This window comes from Crinia signifera, chromosome 3 (assembly GCF_055691185.1).
Source record: "Crinia signifera chromosome 3, ASM5569118v1, whole genome shotgun sequence".
In the NCBI taxonomy this organism is placed as follows: domain Eukaryota; kingdom Metazoa; phylum Chordata; class Amphibia; order Anura; family Myobatrachidae; genus Crinia; species Crinia signifera.
The window spans coordinates 45,636,229-45,663,667 of record NC_139219.1 but is presented as its reverse complement, the minus strand read 5'-3'; the positions used below and the strand labels follow the sequence as shown (position 1 = coordinate 45,663,667).

The 27,439-nt window shown below is 41.0% G+C and overlaps 1 protein-coding gene across 1 annotated transcript in view; it reads left to right on the top strand.

Annotated features, from left to right (window-relative positions):
- The window catches only part of SRBD1 (S1 RNA binding domain 1), a 211,172-nt gene that overhangs the window by 102,914 nt on the left and 80,819 nt on the right, over positions 1-27,439 (top strand). Inside the window, exon 17 of the mRNA XM_083175725.1 lies at positions 21,113-21,195. Coding sequence (XP_083031851.1) covers positions 21,113-21,195 — 83 coding nt within the window. The remainder of the gene's footprint in view (positions 1-21,112; positions 21,196-27,439) is intronic.

The following is a 27,439-nucleotide window of genomic DNA, read 5'->3' as shown; positions in this document are numbered from 1 at the left end:
TCCTTGTTGATTGCCTGCTTCCTCTTGCCTGTCCACCCTTGTTGGTTGCCTGCTTCCTCTTGCCTGTCCACCCTTGTTTGGATGCCTTCTTCCTCTTGCCTGTCCATCCTTCTTGATTGCCTGCTTCCACTTGCCCATCTACCCTGGTTGCCTGTTTACCCTTGTTGGTTGCCTGCTTACTCATGCCTGTCTGCTAGGGTGATTCCGTCTCCAATGGCCATTTTTTATAAAATGTTTTTATACTTCTTCAACCCATTATTTGTTTCCACTTAGTATGCTTACATTGAATTATATATATTTTTTTCACAACAAATCAGGCATACGGCGATGGCGGTAGTTCTTATACCAAAATTTCCTCTTTAGCTTTCGCAATCAATCATATACATGAAAGAGAAAAAAATGGCCCAAAAAGAAATGAGATGGATTTTTTAATATGCACTCATTAGTACCACATTGACTTAATGTGGATTTTGAGTTAAAGTGGTTCAAGTTTTTGTCTGCTTTTATCATTAATGTTTTAATTATTTTGAATACAGTGTTTGTAATTCTTTTTAAAGAGGTATGATATACAGGCATTAGCACTTTATTGGCACCCATCGGCACTTTTTAAATCCACTAGCACTTTACCTAAATTTATTATCACTTTATGTGTGCCACTACCATGATGGCTGTGCGCTCCAAAACAACACCATGTACAAGATATATGCGTTCCAGCGCTATCTTGAAAATGGCAGCTATTAAATGCAGCCCTTTCATGCTAAATAGCCTATATTATATTGGCCAACTGTAATAGATATGTGCCTCTTTTTTATAAATACTTGAAGCCAAGCGGGAGCTATTGCTGGTATCCCCGGCAGAATCTATTAAGCGGTGGAAGTGCGTCATGTGTTCCACCGCCATCTTGGAAATGTGTTGCAAATACAGCGCTATTGTCTCTAGGACTCATAAGTAGCCGGATATTTCCGGCGGAGTTAAGAACAAATGAAAAGGCGGAAACGCGTCATGCGTTCCACCGCCATCTTGGAATGCGTTCCAAGTGGCGCCGAAATTGTTTCTAAATGTTTGCCGATAGATGACGTGGCTCTCCGTACACTGCCATCATCCTGCGACAAATTTCTGAAGCATGCTCTCCTTCTAGACAAAGAAATTGTCTAGAAGGAGAGCATGCTTCAGAAATTGGATAACAGCTCTTTGCGCTGATCTGGAGGAATCCATCATGCATCCGACCACACAAAACAACTTTCCAGGAATGAAGAAACTGAGGCCGAAGCCGTTCACTACACATGAGCTACTGGGAAAATCTCCATGCCATCTATCTGCAAGCACATGAACCCACTGTGATTAGATACAACACCGCTACAGAAAAAGTCTCCTTTTTATTTGGGCACACCTTATATATATCAAATAGAGAGTAAATGAAGTGTACTCTATATGCTGTCTGTTGGTTTTCAAGTTTTAATATACTTTTAGAATACTTTACATGACTTATTAGTAGCAGCAATACAGGAAACAGATTTCCAGAAAATAGCATCTTAGGGATAAGGTGCATTTGTGTTGTATATTTAGTGAAAAGGCAGGGATCATATGACCGTAACCTGGGTTTTTGTCTTAAGGCCTGTCTAGAGGCTGCCACTATCACTGTATGTTACATCAACAATGAGAGCTGTTGAAATTCCCCTCTGACCAAATACTGAAATAGTAGCATTCCTCTATTAATGTGAAGTGGATGTTTCTGTAAAGTAAATCATGTCAGGCATACTGTAGCTGTCACTGTCCTTTATTAGAATTTAGGATTCCAGTATTTTAAAAATTGTTACTGGCAGCACCAATGTTTTGTGCATTCTTGATTAGGGTTAACGAACTTAATTTATGTATTCTTTAAAATTGGACACGAATCCAAGCCGGAGATTAAGTGGGCAGAATTAGAACAAGCTGTAGCCAATCAGAGCATTAAATTCCTGAGAGTAGCAGATTACTACAGATCATCCAGGTACTTCTTTCCTATGTATATGTAAGTTACAAAAAGAAAAGAATGATTAACATATGTGAAAACAGAACAGAACAGTGATATACGAGGGGTGTGCAATACATTTCTTGGTGCACAAAGAATATATTCATACAGCGAACATTAAAAGTATTTGCTGGAAGAGTCTATGTAAATTAGCATGCCCTCAAACCACTCAGTGAAATATCTGGCCCAGTCTGAAGCAGGTATGTCTTCTACATGTTGGATGAAGTTCTCAGCTTGCAACTTCTGGTGACTTCAAATGAATCCAACGCATCTTACACTTTGATTTGAGGGAACACAAAGTCACATGGGGTCAGGTCTGGACTGAACAGGAGATGGCCAAGCTCCTGGTTGCATTCATGACAAGCATTGGTAGGGTGTACCAGTCCTTAGATATGTTCTGCTACATAAGTGGTACTGTATGACTAATTTTGGCAACAAAAACAGCCACCATCTGCTTGGCCATGCTGCGTTTATGGTGGAACCTCTGTGGTGGTGCACCTTCATCTGGGGTTCATTGAGCCGACTTGTTTGGCCTTGAGACAAAACTGTGGATCCAAGATTTATCACCACTGATGATCTCCTAGACAGACTTTGAGTGACTGCCATCAAACCTGGCCAGAATTTCACAGTACTTTCATCCAAGCTTCCTCCTGCTCTCAAGTCAGCTGATGGGGGCCTCCATTGTGCAGGCCAAACCTTGCTCAGACCAATATTTTTATGGAGTATCAAGTACATGGATCCTGATGAGACTGGGCCAAGCAATGTTGTCCTCTGAGATGGCAGATACAGGACATCCTCAGTGCTCCTCTTCTACCAGGGACTGTCTCCCGTGCTGAAATTCTGCAAATCAATCAAACACAGTGGTTCAGGACAGTGCTGAGTCAAAACTTTCTTGTAGTCGTAAAAGATCATGGCTCTCCAGTGTTATCTGTTGAGCTCCGTAATGAGTTTGTGAATGAAATAAACATGCTAACTTCTTCGGCGTGCAGTGCTGCTTTTATATGATTCTGTGCCTTGACATTGGACAAAAACTTTAGACAGTGATTGCAATTCATAACCAGTCAGATTTTGTCTACTGTACCTATGGCATACCTCTCGTAATATTTGGTGAAAGAAAACTGTAGTGTGGTCAGAGAAAAATTCCACTCCACAACTAAAAAATGCCCCTTGTTTTGCTGTCTGTGCTGGCTGTAGTTCTTGCTCTAATGACAAATTAATAAAAACATTAATACAGTAGATCAAATTTAAAAAGTGATCTTAAAGCATGCAGAGGATATTTTAAAATGTTTTCTTTACAAAAAATTTAAAAATAAGTAACAAACATGGACTCAAAGTTGAAAAAGTACTACAGGTTAGGTATCCCTTATCCAGATCTCCCAAAGCTGAAATATTCAGAAAACCGTAGGTTTTCAGAATATTTCAGGAGGGTGGGGTTTTGTTTTTTCCCCCATGCCTTTTTTATACTCAACTGGTCCCCCAGTGTCCAGTGATTCGTCTTCAGTGGCATACCCGGTCCCAAGGATTCATTGTGCCGGTGACGTCACCAGAACACATGTGCAATGCATCCTTGGGACTGGGAATGCCACTGAAGACTAATTCGATGGTCGCTGCGGAAACCAGGGGACACTGTGGGCATTGGGGGACCGCCAGGGGACCAGGTCAGTATATAGAAAAAAAAATATTCCGAAAACCGGAATAATCACTTATCCAAAATGCTTGTGGTCCCAAGCATTTCGGATAATAGCCCTTTCACACCAGCCTAAATTCCCTGGTTGGGTCCGGGAACAACCTGCGACTAGCGCTGGTGTGAAAGGTTCCAGGGACAAATTCCCAGGTAAATTTGCCAGCAATTCAACCCCTCTAGGTAGCAGGGTTGCTCCCGGGTCCTTCCCAGACTACTGTCTGGTGTGAAAGGTGCAGGGACATGTCCCTGCTTCCCGTGTTGCCTCTGCTTATGTCAGCTAATGCTGATTTGCTAGCAGGGCAACATCCTGTTGTGGTGGATGCTCACAGACACGCCCAGAGGCAGCATACAGTGTGCAGGGAGACAGTGTGCATGTTCTGTGGCACCACAGACCCAAGAAGTGCATTTTAACCCCTGAAAGCCTGCAATGTGTGCAATGTCTTGGACAAATGAGGAGGTGAGAGAGCTATTGACCATGAGAGGGGAAGAGGAGATCAGGTGACAGATTACAGGCACTGTGAAGGATGCCCAGATATACCACAACATTGCGAAGATCCTGGCATCGCGGGGCTTCGTTCGCAGCCAGCAGCAAGTGGTGAACAAGCTGAAGGTGCTAAAGAAACAGTTCAACCGCATACACAACCACAATCGGAACAAGAGTTGGGCTGCAAGGCACGAGTGGATCTTCTATGAGCTGTGCACAGCATGTTTTGGCAAAACTGCGCTGAGTGACCCCATCAGCCTGTCATCCTACAGCTCTGCCACTCTCTCACCTGCAGTTGATGTTGAGAGTCCGTCCACAGACAGTACCCGATGTGGCCCAACATCTCCGATACTATTCACAGATGACCCTATCAGCTCCAATTTGGACTCATCCACCAACCCTGTTGATGACTGCATATCCGGCACCAGTGCAGATGCTGTGACTGTCCAGGAGAGCGATGTGCCCCCCATCACCCCAGGTGACTCCCACGGCTAAACTCCAGGAAGATCGCCCTGTGATGCATACCAATAGTAAGTATTTATCCTTGCATCCCATAATTAAGGTCCAAAGTACCGGCATACCAATACACATTAATGCTGCACTATACACCACCGTAACCGGCCACCGCAAAGTTTGGTGTCGCAGAGTGTATCATGTGTAGGTGGGAGGAGGCCACAAACATTTACGATTACACCACTGCTTTTTCTTATGCCCTTTTCTCCTACTCCCCTTGCAGTATATACAGTTCCTCAGAGGAAGTGCAAAGGCACGAAAGTAGAGCTCGCAGCACGGGAAATGACCATGGTGCTCTGTGAAGAACTGTGCGATATGGACAACAACATGCAGCGACAGGAGGATGCCCGGCAACTCTGTTTCATAGAGGCGGAAAGAGAGCTGCAGCAGACCTTCATAACGCAGATAATGGGTCACCAAGAGCGCATCTTGCACAGCTACCAAGACCATCAATTCCAGTTCCTGGAACACATCCTGCCCCACTTTGTGGGTAACAACAGAGGTCCCTACTATGACCCCCTAACCCTCCACTACCCTCACCTGAATATCCTGTATACAGGCAATTGGAATAGGCAGTTTTAAATTTTATTGCTGGTGGGGGGTTGGGTTTTTAGCATGTTATTTTTGTATTAATATGCTGATATATGTTACCCACATTAAAAAGTTGGACACTTTATATGCCTGTGCATTTAGCAGGTTAGTTTTTACACTAGCCAATGATTGGTTTGCACTTTTCACTAAAGTTTATTATAATTTTGGCCTGTTATAAGGTCAAAATGTTTGTGTTATGGGGTCGGGGGGGGGGGGGGGGGGTGTTTGATATGTGTTTAATGAGCCATTATATTTAATGTTGTACTTTTGTGCCTAGAAATAGGCAAAGTTTAATGCTTTTATATGCCTTTTAATTTGTTTTATACAAGTAAACAAAAGCTGAAACACTACAAATGTTTTGTGTCTTAATTATTAATAATCAATAATCTTAATGTGGGCCTGAAAAAAGGCCATTTTCAATAATAGTCTCATAGAAATGCAGGGTCAACCCGGGTTCTGTGTGAAAGGTACCGACCCGCGTTGTCCCTGCTTCAAAAGCATCCTGCTTAAAACCTGACCATCTCTCATCCTAACCTACTGTTTATGCTCACCTCTTCCCCTTCTGTGTCACCCCAGTCTGTCTAACCCTCCCCTTTAGAATGTAAGCTCTCACGGGCAGGGCCCTCTCTCCTCATGTGCCTTTCTTAGAATATATAAACCTTTGCCACCCTGATGCTTGCTTCAGTGTCCTGTCCCCTGATGCAACTATCCGTATTAACCATGTACTTGTCCTAAACTGTCTTGTGCTGTAATTCGTTATGTGTTTTTGCTCATAACTATGCTTTGTAAAGCGCTGCGGAATCTGTGTGCGCTATATAAGAAACTTAATAAATAAATAAATGTGTGAATGGGTCCTAAACCGGGAATGTCCCTGCTTGTCCCTGGAATTTATTCCTGGGTTTGTCTGTGCATTTGTGGTGTGAAAGGGTATAAGGGATACTCAACCTGTATTTTACTTAACTAAAACTTTGTGATTAGTTAGCTAACATATTCTTTATTTACACTTGAAAATACTTTTTATGTTAAGAAAGATTCTGTCCATAAAATAATTTTGAGTAAGAAAATACATTGTTTTAAAGTTTCAGTGATAATTTACATTTTTAGAATAGTTTGCAAAACAATGTAAAAAAAATTGTGAACTTCACATTGAGATGATTTTAAAAGAACATTAGATCATTTTTTTATGAATAAAAGCCAATCATTAATATTTAGTGAAAATCTAATTTTTTTAATTACTTCTGAACAAAACAACAGACTTTGTTAAACATATGACACGTTTCATTTCTGAATACAATCTTTTGTAGAATCCCTACTTTCCTCACATATTTTGGGGGATATTTTCTTAATTATTTTGTTAAGTTTCTTTTTTTTCTGCACCATTTGGACCATTCGCACTTAATATTATTTTTGTATTAGGATTTATTTGTTAAATGACACCATATGGCAGAATATTTATTTGATTCAGTATCCTTTATTGTCCTATATATTAAATGTGTATTCAACCCTTTGAGTGCCAAGTGAATTTGTCAAAATTGGTTGAGAAAATTGCCAATCAAGTATTTTATTCATCATAATGACCTGTAATGTTTACCTTTTATATACAAAAATTTTTTATTTGAAATTATAAAACAAATGTGAGCGACGCTGGCATTTTTAGCCGATATTTTGCACATCTCTCACAGAGATGTTGGCATTTTCAGCAGGAATTTTGCACATCTCACAATGATGTTGGCACTCAAAGGGGTAAAATGCATCAGATTTGCTTGATGCTTTGATCATATCCAATGGCCCTTTCCTGATGGTTGGTATTTCTACCATTCATTATGTATCAAGAGATAAGTGCATGCTAAATTGTACTCAGGATGTACCACCATAAAGAGGGCTTCCTGATATAAAGGTTTAATTTATGATGACTACAAAGTATATTTTAATGCAATTATTACACTACACTATAACGATATATCTGATGCTGAAATTGGATGCAATTTTCCTTGATCTCCCCCTGGACCTTCCCGGGAGTGATTTCAGGCAATTTGGTACCTTGGTGTAATTTTTTGCATTAGATATTACCTCATACAATTGATCAAGGCAAGATAAATCGCATGAGATGTGCAATTGTGCCATAAGATATATCTGATGAGCTGGATAAAGGGGCTGGAGGGACTGGAAATATCAAACTTTCTGCAATATATCGCATACGGTATATCGCGTGCACAAAAAGCACTCCTTTTTCCATCCGATTACATCTGATTCTGATAAATCACAGATGCAGTGCGACCAACCTAGAGGCTCCTATCCGACACTCATGGGACCACGCATCGCATCGGATCAGATAGAAAACACAAACGATGTGGCACCCGAATGGTCGGAATTGGACGAAATCAGACAAAATCGTTCTAGTAAATGGGGGCCTTAAGATAGCACTTCTTTAATTGATTTATAATAAGAAACATTTGTACAGAACATGGGCCATTAAGCAGACTCAAGAAATCTTTATCATTAAATGCATCATTGTAGAATCTGTACCCTCTCTGGTTTTTCTATTGGGCAGGAAACTGGATGAGTTTAATTTTCCTAGTGGTTTAACATTTTTAACATTTGTTTATTATGTTTTTTTTTTTTAATACTTAGAATGTCATAGCAAGTAATCAATACAAGAAGGTTATTGTTAAGTGTGTTTTTTTGGAGTGGGGAAGTAGTGGACAATAATGTTATGTGATGTATAAATATTGTGCAGGAACACGTGAATTTTGCTACAAAATTATGTGTGCGTAATGTGGCTGGCGGCGACTCTCAATCTGTTTAATTCATCATGCTCAAACAAAGAACGCGTGCAAATGTTTTAGTTCTAGGTGTTTTGAGAAACCTATAGGACGAAAAAAAAATCTCCCTTTGCCAGAATAGAAGAACACTTTCTGACAACCTTTCCCATTGGTGTTTACCAGGATTCACAAGAAGACGAGGACTATTTTTCAGTTCAACTTACAGGGTTAAAGGGCTTAGCCAGATTGCATGAGCTGGAACTGCTCACATTACTCTGTGCTCCTTCCAAACATGCTAATTTAACGTAATCTAAAATCATGTAGCACACACTAAATAACTTAATCTAACATCATCTTACATCTGGTAAAGTTTAGAACAATCCATATGTTCCCCCATAGTTACAATGCATTGACACACTGAGGACTGACGGGCAGTAGACTCCACATTAAAACTGCTTTAAACTACAGAGGTGCTCATACAATAGGAGGAAAGTGTAAAAGTTCCTGGTTACTTGCTTATTTATTGATTTTTCCAAATATTTTACGAAGCTCTTAGTTTCGGATTAGAACAGATATTGCACACGGGGATTTCTTTAATGGAACACTTTATTAATCATGGATTCCAATACGTGACAAGACTCTTATTTGTTTAAATTAGATTTGTTATGAAACAGCCTACGTACAGGAAGTATGTAAAATGAAGTTAGAAATATGGTTCTTCAATCCCTGATATTTTATAAGCAATGTTACATTCCTACAATTGCTTAAAGGGTTTGTTCACACATTTTTATGTTCCTCTCACGCCTTTGTTCGCTTTACAATGACAATACATGGCAGGACTAGCTTAGGAGAACAGATGTAAGAACAAAAAATACTAGCTCATAACCTCTTTTATTGTAATCGTGCGTTAAACAAGATTATTTAATCTTGCACCACAATTTAGAACGAACACTTACCCGTCAGCATATATAACCTTCAGTAGCCTGCCATCATGCACATTTTGTAATTGCAGACAAGCATGACGTTGACCAATGTTAAGGACTTTTCATAAAGGGTTAAGAATAGTGCAGCAATTTTTCCTGCTCCATTATGCAAATAGTATCTCTGTATCCAACACATGTTCTGTCTAAATGCTGCATGATTGAGCCAAGTAGTCATATTGAATGTCACTAGTTGCCTATGCAGAGCTGTAAGTACCGGTAGGCCACCCTGCGAGTCAAGTGGATAGGGGGCCAACTGCCCCCAAGGCAGTTTGCAGATTACCCCAGACTTACCCCAAGTGGATAGGGGGCCAACTGCCGCCCAAGGCAGAGAAGGCTGTTTGCAGATTACCCCAGACTTGCCTTTTGATCCAAGCTCCAGACTCTCCACTCCATCACTTAACCTCCATGATGTTGTGGCCGAGAAGTGCAGTGCGAGTAACGTCTTTCACTTTGCCGCTGCAACCAGACTCTTAGATAAGCTACTGCCTGTAAGTGCAGTTACAGCCATAAACAGGCTGAAAAGGGTAAATTGTCAAACACTGATATTAAACTATACTGTTTTGACTGTCAACTACTTTTTTATTATTATTAATTATTATGAGTGTCAACTTTTTGACTACACCATTTCTGGGATGGTTTTCCTGCACTCTGGACAAAATAATTGAAAGACAACAATTTTTTAATTGATATAGAGCTTGATTCAGACTAAATCGCACATCTGCAAAGTTTAACATGACTGCGAGTAGATAGCAGCTGCCCAGACAGAAGGAAAACCCTGTGAAAGTTTGCAAACAAATGGTGAAATTTCTCAAACCGCTATCTTGTCGCACATCCATACGCAATTCATTAACCATTGAATGACTTCCCCAGTCTGTTTAAATGTGAGTGAGTCTGACCGTTCCACAACTCTGCGACAGAAACAGGCTGATTGATGCCAATGCTGACATCATGGCATTATTATTTTTTCTGATACTCTCAGAAAACAGCCCGTTACCACCCCCAAACGCTGGCTTCCTGTCTGTAAAATTAAGAGGGGATATTTTTGATGCGATACGATTTTTTATTGTACAATATCACGTTACATCGCATTGCATCATATACCATATTTAGTCTTATATTATACCATGCGATGGGCGCCGTGCTAGGAAACAAGTACCGATATTTTTGCTATTCTGTCACTTTTTTGGCTCACACATGGGCGCAACTATTCATACACATGCGCATTTCATTCGATAATCAAACCGGGTTGCAAATTTGCACAACAGCGATCAGGTCTGAATAACCCCCATAGTCAAGTGAAAATGGGCTTCACGTGTTTACTAAACCCAAAACCTTTTGCACAGCCTGCCTTCTTTGAGTTAAGTGCGTTTTCGTTTTCTTTTGAGGACAGAAGTGTCAGAGAGAAAAAGAAACTACAATGAATTATTGAAATCAAATATTTTTACCTGCCTCTATCCCTAAATTGTTCAAGCTTAAGAAATTGTAAGAGAAGGGTTGTTTAACCCCTTCCTGACACAGCCAGTTTTTGCCTTCCTGACAGAGCCCTTTTTTTCAAATCTGACATGTATCACTTAAGTGGGGATAACTTTTTTTTGCTTTTACTTATCCCAGTGATTTTGAGATTGTTTTCTCGTGACACATTGTACTTCAAATTAGTGGTAAATTTGGGTCGATACAGTCTGTGTTTTTTTGTGAAAAATACCAAAATGTCGTAAAAAAATGGAAAATTTAGCAATTTGCAAAATGTTAAATTTTCTGCTTGTGAGACAAATAATCATACCACTCAAAATAGTTAATAACTAACATAGACCATATGTCTACTTTATGTTTCCATCATTATTTCAACTTCCTTTTAATTTTTTTGGACACTAGGAGGCTTACAATATGAATAGCAAATTCTCAAGAAAATTTCAAACACTGATTTTTTTAGGGACCAGTTCAGTTCTGATGTGACTTTGAGGGACTTGTATGTGAGACACCCCCATAAATGATGCCATTTCAAAAACTGCACCCCTCACAGTATTCAAAACAGCATTTTGGAAGTTTGTTAACCCTTTAGGTGTTTCACAGGAATTAAAACAAAGTGTAGGTGAAATTTCAAAATTTCATTTTTTTTGCAGATTTGCAATTTTAATACATTTTTCTAAGGAACACAGTAGATTTTACTAGAGAAATGTGACTAAAAATTGATTCCCCCAATTCTTTTGTTTTCATAAATATCCTATATGTGGCCCTAGTGTGCACGTTGACCAAACCACAGGCTTCATAATAGAAGGAGCACCTACTTGATTTTGGAGCCTCCTTTTTATGAGATTATTTTTTAGGCACCATGTAGGTTTCTAGGCACCATAAGATGCTAAAATTTAGGAACCCCCCCACAAGTGACCCCATTTTGCAAACTACACCCCTCAGGGAATTCATCTAGGGGTATAGTGTACATTTCAAACCCCCAGGGGTTTCACCAATTTTGATACAACTGGGCAGTGAAAATGAAAAATTACATTTTTTTACACAAAAATGCAGTTCTGGCTCAAAATTTTTCATTTTCAGAAGGTATGAAGGAGAAAAAGCACCCCAAAATCTGTGCCCCAATTTCTCCCGAGTACGGCAATGCCTCACATGTGACCAAAAAATACCATTTGGGTGCATGGCAGGACTCAGAAGGGAAGGAGTGATTTTTGGATTTTGCAGCTCAGATTCTGGTGGAATGTTGGTGGGTGCTATGTCGCATTAGCAAGACCCCCCAAGCACCAATACAGTGGAACCCCCCCACAAGTGACCCCATTTTGCAAACTACACCCCTCAGGGAATTCATCTAGGGGTATAGTGTACATTTCAAACTCCCAGGGGTTTCACCAATTTTGATACAACTGGGCAGTGAAAATGAAAAATTACATTGTTTTACACAAAAATGCAGTTCTGGCTCAAAATTTTTCATTTTCAGAAGGTATGAAGGAGAAAAAGCACCCCAAAATCTGTGCCCCAATTTCTCCCGAGTACGGCAATGCCTCACATGTGACCAAAAAATACCATTTGGGTGCATGGCAGGACTCAGAAGGGAAGGAGTGATTTTTGGATTTTGCAGCTCAGATTCTGGTGGAATGTTGGTGGGTGCTATGTCGCATTAGCAAGACCCCCCAAGCACCAATACAGTGGAACCCCCCCACAAGTGACCCCATTTTGCAAACTACACCCCTCAGGGAATTCATCTAGGGGTATAGTGTACATTTCAAACCCCCAGGGGTTTCACCAATTTTGATACAACTGGGCAGTGAAAATGAAAAATTACATTTTTTTACACAAAAATGCAGTTCTGGCTCAAAATTTTTCATTTTCAGAAGGTATGAAGGAGAAAAAGCACCCCAAAATCTGTGCCCCAATTTCTCCCGAGTACGGCAATGCCTCACATGTGACCAAAAAGTACCATTTGGGTGCATGGCAGGACTCAGAAGGGAAGGAGTGATTTTTGGATTTTGCAGCTCAGATTCTGGTGGAATGTTGGTGGGTGCTATGTCGCATTAGCAAGACCCCCCCCAAGCACCAATACAGTGGAACCCCCCCACAAGTGACCCCATTTTGCAAACTACACCCCTCAGGGAATTCATCTAGGGGTATAGTGTACATTTCAAACCCCCAGGGGTTTCACCAATTTTGATACAACTGGGCTTTGCAAATGAAAAATTACATTTTTTACACAAAAATGCAGTTCTGGCTCAAAATTTTTCATTTTCACAAGGAATGAAGGAGACAAAGCACCCCAAAATCTGTGCCCCAATTTCTCCCGAGTACGGCAATGCCTCACATGTGACCAAAAAATACCATTTGGGTGCATGGCAGGACTCAGAAGGGAAGGAGTGATTTTTGGATTTTGCAGCACAGATTCTGGTGGAATGTTGGTGGGTGCTATGTCGCATTAGCAAGACCCCCCAAGCACAAATACAGTGGAACCCCCCCACAAGTGACCCCATTTTGCAAACTACACCCCTCAGGGAATTCATCTAGGGGTATAGTGTACATTTCAAACCCCCAGGGGTTTCACCAATTTTGATACAACTGGGCAGTGAAAATGAAAAATTACATCTTTTTACACAAAAATGCAGTTCTGGCTCAAAATTTTTCATTTTCAGAAGGTATGAAGGAGAAAAAGCACCCCAAAATCTGTGCCCCAATTTCTCCCGAGTACGGCAATGCCTCATGTGTGACCAAAAAGTGGCAGGACTCAGAAGGGAAGGAGTGATATTTGGATTTTGCAGCACAGATTCTGGTGGAATGTTGGTGGGTGCTATGTCGCATTAGCAAGACCCCCAAAGCACCAATACAGTGGAACCCCCCCCACAAGTGACCCCATTTTGCAAACTACACCCCTCAGGGAATTCATCTAGGGGTATAGTGTACATTTCAAACCCCCGGGGGTTTCACCAATTTTGATACAACTGGGCAGTGAAAATGAAAAAATTACATTTTTTTACACAAAAATGCAGTTCTGGCTCAAAATTTTTCATTTTCAGAAGGTATGAAGGAGAAAAAGCACCCCAAAATCTGTGCCCCAATTTCTCCCGAGTATGGCAATGCCTCATATGTGACCAAAAAATACCAGTTGGGTGCATGGCAGGACTCAGAAGGGAAGGAGTGATTTTTGGATTTTGCAGCTCAGATTCTGGTGGAATAAATGGTGGGTGCTATGTGGCATTAGCAAGAACCCCGAAGCACGGTGAAATGATGAACCTAATAATCCATAGATGTGTGGTATATTTTAAAACACTCCTTTATACATAGGCCGGGTTTGTCGGGGCAAGTTTCACAGTGGAAAATAGTTTCCTTTCTTATTCCCTTTTTATAGCAAACTTTGCACCTTTTTTGTGTCCTGCCCTTTCTTGCAGTGGAGGGGATTTCGTTAGGAAAATGCTGCCCTGGTACAATACGGGGGCCAGTACTAGAAGTACTGGGGCCCTCTGCCTGCTGGTTCCCAAATATTAGGCCCTTTATGACTTCCTCTTGAAAGTGCATAAATGTCCCCGTCTGGCTGGTAGAACGGAATAGCACGTAAGCGTTATACAGTGCCATCTGGATGATATACACGGCCAGCTTCTTGTACCAGATTTTTGTTTTCCGCAGGGCACTGTACGGCTTCAGTACCTGATCTGAAAGATCCACTCCGCCCATGTACCTATTGTAATCTAGGATACAATTAGGTTTTGAGGTGTGGGTACTGGTACCTCGTACATGAATTGTTGTCAGTATAAGGACATCCCTCTTGTCCTTATATTTGACCAACAACATATTTTCGGTGCATATTCCCCTGCTTTCACCCCTTCTCATTACTTGGGCAATGTGCGTTTTTGGGAGGCCTCTTTGGTTCTTACGCACAGTACCGCAAGCTGCTGTACCTCTTGAACCAAGGGCCTTAAACAGGGGGATGCTAGTGTAAAAGTTATCCACATAGAGGTGATAACCTTTAACCAGGAAGGGGTGCACTAAATCCCAGACAATTTTTCCACTAACACCTACGAGGGAGGGGGGGCATTCTGACGGTTCAATTCTTGAATCCTTCCCTTCATATACCCTAAACCTGTGGGTGTACCCTGAGGTGCTTTCACACAGCTTATACATTTTTATGCCATACCTTGCCCTCTTACTGGGAAGGTACTGGCGGAATTTAACCCTTCCTTTAAAATGTATAAGGGACTCGTCAATACAAATAAATTTTTCAGGGATGTACATCTCTGCAAATTTGGCACTGAAATGATCAATGACCGGCCTGACTTTGAATAGCCGGTCAAAGGGATCATCTCTGGGTGGGCACAGTGTATTATCGGTGTAATGTAAAAATTTAAGGATTATCTCAAAATGAGCCCGAGTCATGGCCATACGGTAAAATGGGGTGCTGTACAGAACATCTGTACTCCAATATTGCCTAATTTCTGGCTTTTTTACTATGCCCATATGTAACACCAGACCCCAAAACGTCATCATCTCTACTGCATCTACAGGGGTCCACCTAGCAAATGATGACGTGGGGTTTTGAGCAATAAACTGCTGGGCATATAAATTACTTTGGTCCACCATTAAATTTATAAACTCATCAGAGAAAAATAATTTGAAAAAGTCAATTTCTCTGAGACCTGCTGAATCAAATTGGATTCCTGGGATGGCCAAAAACTCAGGAACCTGGGGCTCAAAATTGTCTGGTGGTGGGGTCCATACGGGATCAATCATTTGGGGGGGGTCTCAGCTGCTCTACGGGGGCGTCTTTGAGGGGGTCCCTCATCAGCAGAGGAGGAAGAGGAGCTTAAGGCGAATCCTTCAAATTCCCCGCTTGCATCACTGGCTGTGTCAGAGTCAGAGGCAAGCATGGCATATGCCTCCTCCGCTGAATACATTCTTCTGGATGACTGGGATGACATTTGGGATGCCATTTTTATTTTTGTGTTTCTGTAAGTGTAATGTTTCAACACGTGTATAGTGTAGGGGGGGGTACAAACTTTATTTCAACACGGGGGGTATGTAGTGTGTAGTGTGTATGTAGTGCAGAAAAAAAAATACTTTATACAGGAATTTGATCCCAATAAAAAAAAAAAAAAAATTGAAGGGGTTAAAAAAAAAAAAAAAAAGGTCCTGCGCCAAAAATTGAGCACAGATGTTGGTCAGTAACGTCCGTCACTGAACAGCGCTCAAAGGCAACAGGACACCCACAAAAACAACGTGGGTGTAAAAACAAAAAAAAACTATTTAAAAAAAACTGCAGAAAAAAAATATCAACCTGTGCCAAAAATGCTGTTCAGTGATTGTACGTCACTGATCAGCGGCCACAGGACACCCACAAAAGCAACGTGGGTGTAAAAACAATTTAAAAAAAATTTCCACAGCACTCTCCAAAAAAAAAAAACAATTTAAAAAAACTGCAGAAAAAAAAATGATATCAACCCTGTGCCAAAAATGCTGTTCAGTGATTGTACGTCACTGATCAGCGCTCAGCGGCCACAGGACACCCACACAAGCAACGTGGGTGTAAAAACAAAACCCCACTGCACTCTCCAAAAAAAAAAAAACTGCAGATCAGTGATGCAGTGATGCACCACTGATTAGCAGTGAGGGGCAGCAGACACACAACCTGACAGGGTATATATATAAAAAAAAAACCCTGGACCCCCAAAAAGTTGCTGATTAATTAATTTAAACTGACCAGCACAAAAGGGGGGGCAGCAGGGGGGGCAGCAGTCAGTTGCACACGCAGCACAACCTTTGGTGCAACTGACAGGTATATATATATAAAAAAAAAAACCCTGGACCCCCAAAAAGTTGCTGATCAGTTAATTAATCAGCACAATCAGCACAAAAGGGGGGGCAGCAGTCAGTTGCACATGCAGCACAACCTTTGCTGCAACTGACAGGTATATATATAAAAAAAAAACCTCTGCACCCCCAAAAAGTTGCTGATCACCTCAAATATAGTGATCAGCACAAAAGGGGGTGCAGCAGACACAAAATATAGCACTCTCTATCACTCTCTATCACTCTCTGTCACTATCTGTCCCTATCTCTCACGATCTGTGACTCTATGACACTGCAGCAGCAGCACACACAGAAGTCACAAGATCCAGGAAGTATCCAGCTGCTGGCAGCACGCTACCAGCGGTGATCAGCGGTGATCAGGTAAGTTTCAGGCAAGGATCAGGTATGTATCACGACAGGTTTAAATCACGCGCCTTGGCTGTGATTGGTCCGTGGGTCCCACGGACCAATCACAGCCTTGGGGGCAGGTGGGGTGAGGTGTCGTCGTCACCGATGACCCCCTCATGCCCCCTGACGCCCGGCGGTGATTGACACCTGTGTTACCGAGCGTCTGATTCGCCGGTAACACAGGAAAACGCTGTGAATGGCTGTTCACACTGAACAGCCAATCACAGCGATCGCCGACGGGGGGGCGGCATCGCAGCCCCCCCTGGGCATGCAGGGACATGTCTGTTGTCAGGGACAGCAGACATCGTCCCTCTGTCCCCGCGTCTATAGACGCGGGGACAGTTTAAAGTCATGACGTATATATACGTCATGTGTCGGGAAGTACATCCCGGCCATGACGTATATATACGTCAAATGTCGGGAAGGGGTTAAAAATATTATTTTCAGTTCTTTGTATTGTATTGATGGTGAAATGTTGTCTAAATTGGAGAATTGCTGCTATTATACTTTGTTTTGAAATCACACAGACCATCAAATATTTGAACTGTTTCACAATTTTAAATATAAAAAATATTAAACTAGGATTGCTAATATAATCCAGCTAACATATAACTCTGCTAACATATACCTGTCAACCACAATTGATGTACCCATTCTGGGAGATGCACCAATAGTCTTCAGAAAGTAGCCCAGAATGTCTTACTATGATGTCTTACAGTCATTACTATGATGTTGGAATCCCGACTGCACAGCGGGGGAGCGCAATGAAGCCCCTTGCGGGCTCGCTGCGCTCACCACGCTGCGGGCACGGTGGCAAGCTGCGCTTGCCACCTATTTTATTCTCCCTCTATGGGGGTCATGGACCCCCATGAGGGAGCAGTCGGGATTCCGACGTCAGAGTAATGACTGTCAGAATCCCGACTGTCGGGGAGCCGTCCGGCACCCATTTCAGGATACTGAGATCAATAAGCAAGTTGCCACCCGATTCACAAAGGAGGTAGCAAAAGCAGTGATCGGGAGACCCACACATTCACATAATTGCTAGTGACGTCATTTATAAAGGGGCCCTTCTATGCTCTGCATTTTCTAGGCGCTACTGACTCCACTGAGGCAGCAGATCGTCACGTAAATTAGGAGCCAGTGACATCACTGAGAAAGCGGACCTTTTAATTCACTTAGGTGCAAGTGACAAAACGGAGATAGAGGCACATTAATGTCCTTCAGGTGCTAGTGACATCATTGAGCCATAATGTAGCTGCTAATGAGTTGATGATCAGAGTATAGGTAATGCCACAGGACCTTACCACTCAACCTTATGAATAGCAATATCTTTACAAAGTATACTGTTGCTACAAACTAGCCCAGAAGCTACCAACTGTACCACCAATTATGGACACTTCCATATATTATACTATGGTAAATGACCCCAAGAATCCACAGAGAGGAAAGTAAGTTTTATTTATATAGCACACTTTCTCCAACAGGACTTAAGGCGCTTTACAGACATAAAAAAATGCATAGGATTTGGGTAGTACAGCAATAGACAAAAAATAAATGCCTTGATAGCACAGTAGGCATGAGGATAAAGAAGAGAAAGAGTGTCCTTGTGTGGGTGCACCGTAAAGATAAGGTAAGTATGTAAAATTTAACTTTTATTTAACTTTATATAAAAGGCTGCGAAAAAATAGTTAAAAGACATATAACATAACAGGGTAGGGTAACACACTTATATTAAAACTAAGGTGGCAGGCAGAAGTGGCTGTAAGTTTATTATGACGTATAAAGGCTGGTCAGTGTGTAAATGCCCCAGTTCGTGCAGTGGATCCAAGATCTCTACCTGCTGAGCGAATAGCTGGGGTACCCAGAGGAGCTAAGTTATAAATTGCCAATAGCTCTATATGTGGTAGGACCTCAGTATGTATCAGTGTACCATGACACAGAACAGAATCTTGAGTGCTGTGTATATCTAGAAAGGGCACATATGCCAGGCAGTAGGGTCACTAGGGTCTAATAATAGGGTGTCGTCTCTGTCTAAATGGCAGAGAGACCTCGACCCTATGACCAATAGTGATGTGGCCCAGTGCCTGAACAGCTGATAATGGAGATTCTGGGGTAAAGTGTGTCCCCGTCCGTGGACCGGGGTAAACACAGTCACCACTGATGCCTCTCTGACCGTAAGAATGCAGAATCACAGGTGCTATGTAGGTCACCTGGAGTAGGTATCTCACAAGCTGGGGTGTCAAATAATGGGGTGTCACCTCTGTCCCAAATGGCAGAGAGATCTCAACCCCAAACCTAGTGACACGGCACGTAAATGAACCAGCTCAGAGTACGGATTCTAGGGTGGAGTGTGGAAACACAACCTCCACTAGTGGCATTCAGGCGGAGAGTAGCAAGGAGAGTTGGATATCCCAAGGTGGGGTATATCCACTGAGGTACAGGTATACGTTGGAGCCCTTATAAGGGCTTCCAAGGTTACACACTGTAGTACACAAATCAAAATGCAATGGTAAAGAAAATAATAAACAGCACAACTGCCTGCGCACCGCTTGCCGGCACGCGCTTCGCAGTTAAGCTTCTTCAGGGCCAGAAGGCACAATGCAGTTTTGGTGCAGGCATTTTGGATAATAGCTTCCACAAGTTGTGTATTCCACCCTAACAAAGTACCAGGTGAGGCAGCCATCTAAGGTGCACTGCATAGGATTATACTGGGTGAAATAGGTTACCCCTAGAAGAAATTACACAAAATTAAGGGATTGCAGTGTAGAATAGGGTCCCATTAAGACAGTCAGGTCCATGTACAGTATTTCTCATCCCATCCACAAGTATACCAGATGAGGCAGCCATGTTGGGCGCACTACGAAGGTTACATGTGGGAGGTGAGCTATATAAGGACCCAATGAAGATATGGGAAAGCTGATGCTTGTGTAGTATATAATATACAGTGTATGGAAACATCCACGTGAAGCACATCCTGCCTGCAGGGGAACCATCCGAGGCAACCAGTTGGGGTGCACTGTGTAGGTCACTGGTGGCAGGGTGTGCAACCTGTGGAGGTATACATTACAGGAATAGCACACTGAGGTGGAAATATACTGTTGGAGGAGGGACACATGATAAAAACACCTTTTGCAGGGGACCATGAAAGTCGGATAATTTGGGAATCACTATTTTGATATAGTCATAAATGACCTGGTCTCATGGGAGCAGAACTGGTGGGTGTGGCCACATAATGAACCTGAGGTTTGTGCTTGTAATGCAGTCCTTCTGTAGTAATGTTGGTTTGTTGTTTGTCTTTTTTTTTCCTTTGGATTAATGCTGGTATAACGCTGTTATTAATGTTAAGCTGACCCTTTACAAACTAGACCCTTCATATACTAGACACACTAGCCTCCTAAAGGACTGGCGTCCAAACCTATACTGATTGGAAAATGTGCTCCAACATTATAATACCTCAGTCAAATGCCATTTAATGTGTTGTGTCACATACATGTGCAGTAATTTCATAAAAAATTAAATACTTTGTTTTGAATGAAATGAGTGAATCTATTTTAAATTCCTGGTTACAGTCCAATGAGCTTTGCGAGATCTGTTTTGGTCTTATCAGTATCAATAGAAAGCTTATGGAGAAGTGGTCTTGATAAACATAAACATAAACATATATGTTGATTCCGACTTTTAGAACGTTTCTGTCTGTCGGAATATCGGTCAATCTGACAGTCGGAATTCAATCTTCTGACTTGTGGAAACAATCTGATAGTTGACATTGTTGAATCTATAATGTATTTTATCGAAAACGGCCACGGATTCGACAATGCAGAGTTGACTTTTTAAAAAGTCAAATCTGCACCGGCTTCAATGCAGTCAGAAATGGCTGCATTGAATAGATGTTTGTCAATTTTTCCGACTATCTTTGAATACCCTCCGACTGTCATTGAATACCCTCCTTAGCTTTCTTCGACCTTAGATATATGGTAATAACCACTGGATGAGGAAATGCAGGTAACAGTTTATCATTCATTATATTTGACCTGTTGCCTCCATTAACTTGATTAAAATTAGACAGGATTTTAGGGATGTTCCATGAAATGTTGATATCATTTTATCAACATTGAATGAAATTGCTTTGAGTTGAGACTGTACATATATTTACATAATATACTACATTCACAAAACCTTTTTTTTAGCATGCTACATATAATATACAAATTAAAAATATAAATTGTTTTAGGTGTGTTTTTTTATTTTAAAAGCACATTTATAATATTGCCAAATGTTTGTCTGAATGAACTGCTTTAGTGAAATTACATTTATTAGTCTGAAGTAGAAAATCAAAACTGCAATAATTATTTGGAACTGACTTTCGCATAAAACTGCATTTGTTTCCCTATTCTTTTTTTTTAGTTTCCATAGCAAGACGTGTACAAGATCCGTTAGCTGAGCTTGTGAAAATCGAACCCAAACACATTGGTGTTGGAATGTACCAGGTAAGGCAGTGCTGACTATTTAATCTCCGTAATCCATCATTTTTGGAGTAGCTGCTAAACATTGCTTTTTAATTAATGCAAAAGTGTCAAAAACGTTATTCTTTATGTTATTTATTTAGTGAGTTATTATTTTAATTTATATTTTAGCGGCTGTGCAATTTAGTAGTTTGAATTACAAATCCAATACAAAATATTAAGAAATATTACGTTTTTATTATATCATTTTGTGTATGTATTTTTCTATTGCTATTTGCAAATAGCAATAGATTTTTTTTTATTTTTTTTAGAAAATCTAAATTTATATGTAATCTAATTTTTTTCAGCTATCATTATCTAAACCTGCTTTATTTTATGTACAAATTCTGTAATGCACTATTTACTTATAAAAAAATGAGTAGTCTGTTTATGGTTAAATATTTACTAAAAAAATTATCCTTTTTTATTCTACAAATCATTACAATTTTTTATGCACAGGTTTGTGCAACATTTTAAAAATGTATTGGATAATTGAATTCTTAAATCTATTTCTTAATTTTATAAATATTTCTGTTGGGATTTATTTTCAAGCCATGTTTAAAAAAAATCCAATTCAACACAATATCCAGAGACCTGTCCATTTAATTTACTAGTCTGTGTAGTTTTGTTGAAAGGATCTGATTTCATTGGAGTGTGGACATATGATATCGTGGTGATGTTCAGTAATGCTAATTGATTAATGACTGGACACTTTTATGTAATCCTGCACAGTTGTTAACATATTTATTATATATATATATATATATATATATATATATATATATATATATATATATATATATATATATATATATATATATATATATATTTATATATATTTATATATATATATATATATATATATAATAAAATCAGTAATTTGCAACACTAAATGGCATACTTGTTCTCATGGCTTATTAATTCTAGTTACTTACTTCACCTTTCAAGACCTACAGTACTTTAGGTATGTAGGGTTCGATTTTACATGGTAGGCAGATGTGTTCCTGGGTGCTGAACTCACATGGATGAGTTTCTCTCAAAAGGGGGTACCCAAAAGAAAGCAAATACCATATAATAGAAACATAGAATTTTACGGCAGATAAGAACCACTTGGCCCATCTAGTCTGCCCCTTTTTTAAACATGTTACCTCAAACCATATTTGATCCTTATTTTTTTGTAAGGATATCAATATGCTTATCCCAAGCATGTTTAAATTGTACTACTGTATTTGCGTCTACCACCTCTGATGGTAGGCTATTCCACTTATCTACTACTCTTTCTGTGAAGTAATTCTTCCTCACATTTCCCCTGAATCTTCCTCCCTCTAGTTTCAGTGCATGTCCTCTTGTTCTGTTGCTCCTCTTCCTGTGAAGAATGTCTCCCACCTGTACCTTGTTAAAACCCTTGATATATTTGAAAGTTTCTACCATGTCCCCCCTTTCCCTTCTCTGCTCTAAAGTATACATATTAAGATATTTTAGTCTTTCCTGGTACGTTTTGTGATGTAGGCCATGCACCATTTTAGTTGCCCTTCTTTGTACAGTCTCTAGTGTATTTATATTCTTCTGGAGATATGGCCTCCAGAACTGAACACAATACTCTAGGTGAGGTCGTACCAAGGACCTATACAGTGGCATTATTACTTCTTTCTTTCTACTGCTGATACCTCTCCCTATGCAACCAAGCATCTGACTTGCCTTCTTCATTGCTTTGTTACATTGCCTACCTGCTTTTAAGTCCCCTGATATAGTGACACCTAGATCCCTCTCTTCCTCAGTAGTTTCCATTATAGTGCCATTTATACTATATTTAGTCTTTGGATTTCTGAGACCCAAGTGCATGATTTTGGATTTTTCTTTTGGCATTAAACTGTAGTTGCCATGATCTTGACCATTCCTCTAATCTACCTAGATCCTCAATAATTTGTTTTACCCCTCCTTGTGTGTCTACCCTGTTGCATACCTTTGTGTCATCTGCAAAAAAGGCACATTTTACCCTCAATTCCATTTGCATTATCACCAATAAAGATATTAAAAAGCACCGGTCCAAGTACAGATCACTGGGGTACTAACCTTTCCCTCCTTTGGCTGTACTTCGTTTACTACAACTCTCTGTTTTCTGTCCTGCAACCACGCTCTTATCCAATCAACTATCTTAGAATCCAATCCCAAGCTTTCAAGTTTATTTAACAGTCTGCGATGTGGGACAGTGTCAAAAGCTTTACTAAAGTCTAGATAAGCGACATCTACAGCCCCACCTTGATCTATTACTTTTGTCACCCTGTCAAAAAAGTCAATAAGATTTGTTTGACATGATCTTCCCCCAGTAAACCCATGCTGTTTTGGATCCTGTAAATTGCTGGTTTTGAGATATTCTACAACTCTTTGTTTTAAGAGTGTTTCCATCAATTTCCCTACTACTGATGTAAGGCTCACTGGTCGATAGTTGCTTACCTCTTCCTTGCTTCCACTTTTGTGCAGTGGGACTACATTCGCTGTTTTCCAGTCCTCTGGGAAGTATTGTTAAGTTCCAATTCACCAAAAAGCAATCAAGTGCCAGAACATTAGGACCTGTACCAAAAGCAGAAGGTCTACTGTTTATGGTAGACTAGTATCACATAGGGAGGGGGGACACTGCTGTCATCACTGGATCAGACACAACCTCTTCTTCCGTTTTCACTCAGTATATAAGACAGAGGAAATGAATCATGGTGTAGCACATTTTTTAATACACAAATAAAATAATAAAAACAAGGGTATCGGGTAGTTCAAGACTCTCACCAAAGGTGGTGGTCCACAATGAAATTGCAGACAAACCAGGCACGATGGAAAATCAACAGGCGTCCCTGGTGGGCCTGGTTATCCTTACAATGTGCAGAAAGTCCTTCTATCCCGATGTTCCACCTGCTGGCCGACCGGTTTTGATATATGGTATATCTTTATCAGGATCTGAGAAAGTCAGCTCCTGATTGGCCGCCTAGCGGCCAATAGAATCATTCTATGCAGAGGCGCGGAAGATGAAACATCTCTGCGCCTCTGACAGTCCGATGCGGGGAGCCGATGGAGATGCCGGCGTGTCACAGAAGGTGACAAAAGTCCAGGACTACGTCGGATCAAGACTTCAGATCTTCCATGGACGACCTGGGTGAGTAGGATTTCCTTCCACAGGTCCCCCATGGATTTCTTCGGACCCCGAACCGGACGACGACACGGACATTGACATGGAGAAGAATGCTGACATAGATCCGGACCAGGACGAGGCCCCGGATCAAGACCCTGGGACCTACCTACGGGCTCAAGATAGGTAAGTATCAGTATGTATGGGCTTTGTATGTATTAAAGTTTTATTTTAAATGGGTGTCAGTGTGTTTATTTAACTATTTCTTTTACTGTGGAACTACAAGTGCCAGCGGGCCCTTTAATGCCCCGCATGCTGGGACTTGTGGTTCTCCAAGTCCCAGCATGCGGGGGAGGCTTGCTGGGACTCATAGTTCCACGGTATAAGATAATAGTTTTTCATCTATTTTTTTACACCAGTATCAGCTCGATGCCCACCGCCCAGGGGCATTGAGAACAGCCCCGGGCTTCAGCATGGGCAGGTAAGTTTTGGAGGGGGGGGGACCCCTTCTTTGGGGTGGTCCCCACTTCCCCAGGACCCCTGCCCATGCTGACCGGTCAGGGGGTGAATGCTTTGGCTGGGGGGACTTGCATAAAAAGTCTCCCCCCCTGCTGTGGCATTACCCTTCTGGCTGGTTGGGCCCGGTGCTGGTTCTTGAAATAGGGGGACCCCTACTCATTTTGTCCCCCGTATTTTGGGAACCAGGACCGGCCCTTGAGCCTGGTGCTGGTTTTATAAAATCCACAGAACCCCAACTTGCTTGTTTCTGTGATTTTATGAAACCAGGACAGGCTCTTTCAGCCCGGGGCTGGTTATGCTCAGGAGGGGGGACCCCACGCATTTTTTTTCCCATTTTTTAATTTTAACCCTTTTTTTTGGACAGAACCATGCACAGATCACAATGATCTGTGCATGGTTCTGTCAAACTCGCCAGCCAGAACCTGGTCTAATTTTTTTGCGATTTTACCAAAAATCGCACCCTATTACATGTGTGAGTTAGATGCTTTCCAATGGGAAAACATCTGGATGCGAATTGAAGTGTGACTAAAAATCACCACTTCAATATGTGCGATTTCGCGGCAAAAAGTGAGATTTTTTGCCGCAAATCGCACCCTATAAAATATGCGATTTTCGGGAAATGCCCGAAAACTGCATATTTTGCGGAAAAAAAAACGCAAAAAAAAAAAATTTCCTCCCATTACATTTCATCCAATTGAACAAGTGAAGCCTAATACCAGACATAGAGTATCTACAACTAAAATCTAATTAGGTAATCCGGATTCTCTCTCCCCCCACCCCCCCCTCCTTTGATACGGCACTGGGGGGAAGAGTTTCCATAGTAGCGGCCATATTCCTAAAGCACATAAGTGAAGACTTCAAGATCATGGACATTCTCTTAAGTCATTGCCTCAAAAACATAAAATACATAGAATTAAAACAGATATAATACTACAAAGATAAAACAAAGAAAAACATCACAAAGACTAAATTAATGAAATGATAAAAAACATTTAATTTCAAAATCTTTGTTTAGCCCTGTGGGATTTAAAGTGCTATAGTCAAATATCATGGACGTTTCTTATCTTGCCAATTTAGCGAAGTGGTTACCACCTCTTATATCTAGTGTCACTTTACGTAAAACATAAACTTTTTTTATGTTTTTTATGTCGTGGTTATGAATTGTATGACGATAATACGTGAGTTTCCAGCCCTATTTTTATATTACGGAGGTGCTTCAATATTATGATTTTTAATGGTCTGCTGGTTCGATCTATTGTATATAGAAGTTTTTGCAGTTGCACTCAATTGCATAAATTACATTTGTATGTATGGCAAGTCAAAAAATCTCTGATATTGCACTTTTTTCCATTTATTTAGACCAGGCATGTCCAACGTTGGCCCTCCAGATGTTGTGAAACTACACATCCCAGTATGCTTTGCAATAGTTTTAGCATTCTCTAATAGCAAAACTGTGGCAAAGCATGCTGGGATGTGTAGTCTCACAACATCTGGAGGGCCAATGTTGGACAAGCCTGATTTAGACCTTGGTCATCTTCATTCCAAAATTATTGCGTTCTTACATCCAATGCAAGACCCATATCTCTAAAACCCTTTAAAACCTGTGTCAGTGGTCATGTCATTTTGCAGAGCTATATGTTTTTATATTCAGGTTATGCAATCAATTATTGCTGGTTAATAAGGAGATTCCACAAGTATCAGAAACATTTATTTTTCTTATACCACAATATGTATTTATCATATCTAAAAATGAATTTACTATTTTTTGTCTCCATGTTTCCTAAATAAATAAGCTGATACATAAACCCCATGCTCTTGAGTTACTAGTCATTTAGAAAATCAAAGTTGAGAAGGCACGATCCATAAAAACTTATCCGGTACTTGTTTCCTAGCACGGTGCCCAATTTTTCCATTTTATGGCATCTTATGCCATCGCATCACATCACATGCCATATAGCCGCATGCGATGCAATACGATTTTTTATTTTATAAGCACCCTAATGGGTGCTTACAATGTTAAATGCACCCCCCAATACGATTTTTTATTATATAAGCAGCCTAATGGGTGCTTTCAATGTCAAATGCACCCCTACACCACCCCCACTATCAACGTGAACCGGAAGCGTGGGTAGCGCAGCGAGCCCGCGAGGGGCGGCGGTACGCACCCTTCGACCTTTTCATACCCCCACTATCCACGTTGACGTGGAGTTTATTTTAGATAGTGTGGCGAGCGCAGCAAGCCACTAAGCCCGAAGCGTGGCGAGCGCACGCATATTACTTTACATGTATTCCGCGTCCCCTCGTGGGCCTCGCTGCGCTCGCCACACTTCGGGCTCGGTGGCTCACTGCGCTCGCCACACTATCTAAAATCAGCTCCACGCCGACGTGGATAGTGGGGGTATGAAAAGGTCGGAGGACGTGTACCGCCACCCCTCGCGTTTCAAGTGCTGTATTAATGTGATACTTGAAAAGTCACAAACTAAATCAGATACTTGCTGTAGACTACAAGACTGATACACACGCTTTGATTTTGCGTATAGAAGCAAAATTGAATCGAAATCAAATCCAAAATGACCCTGAATCGAAGTATGT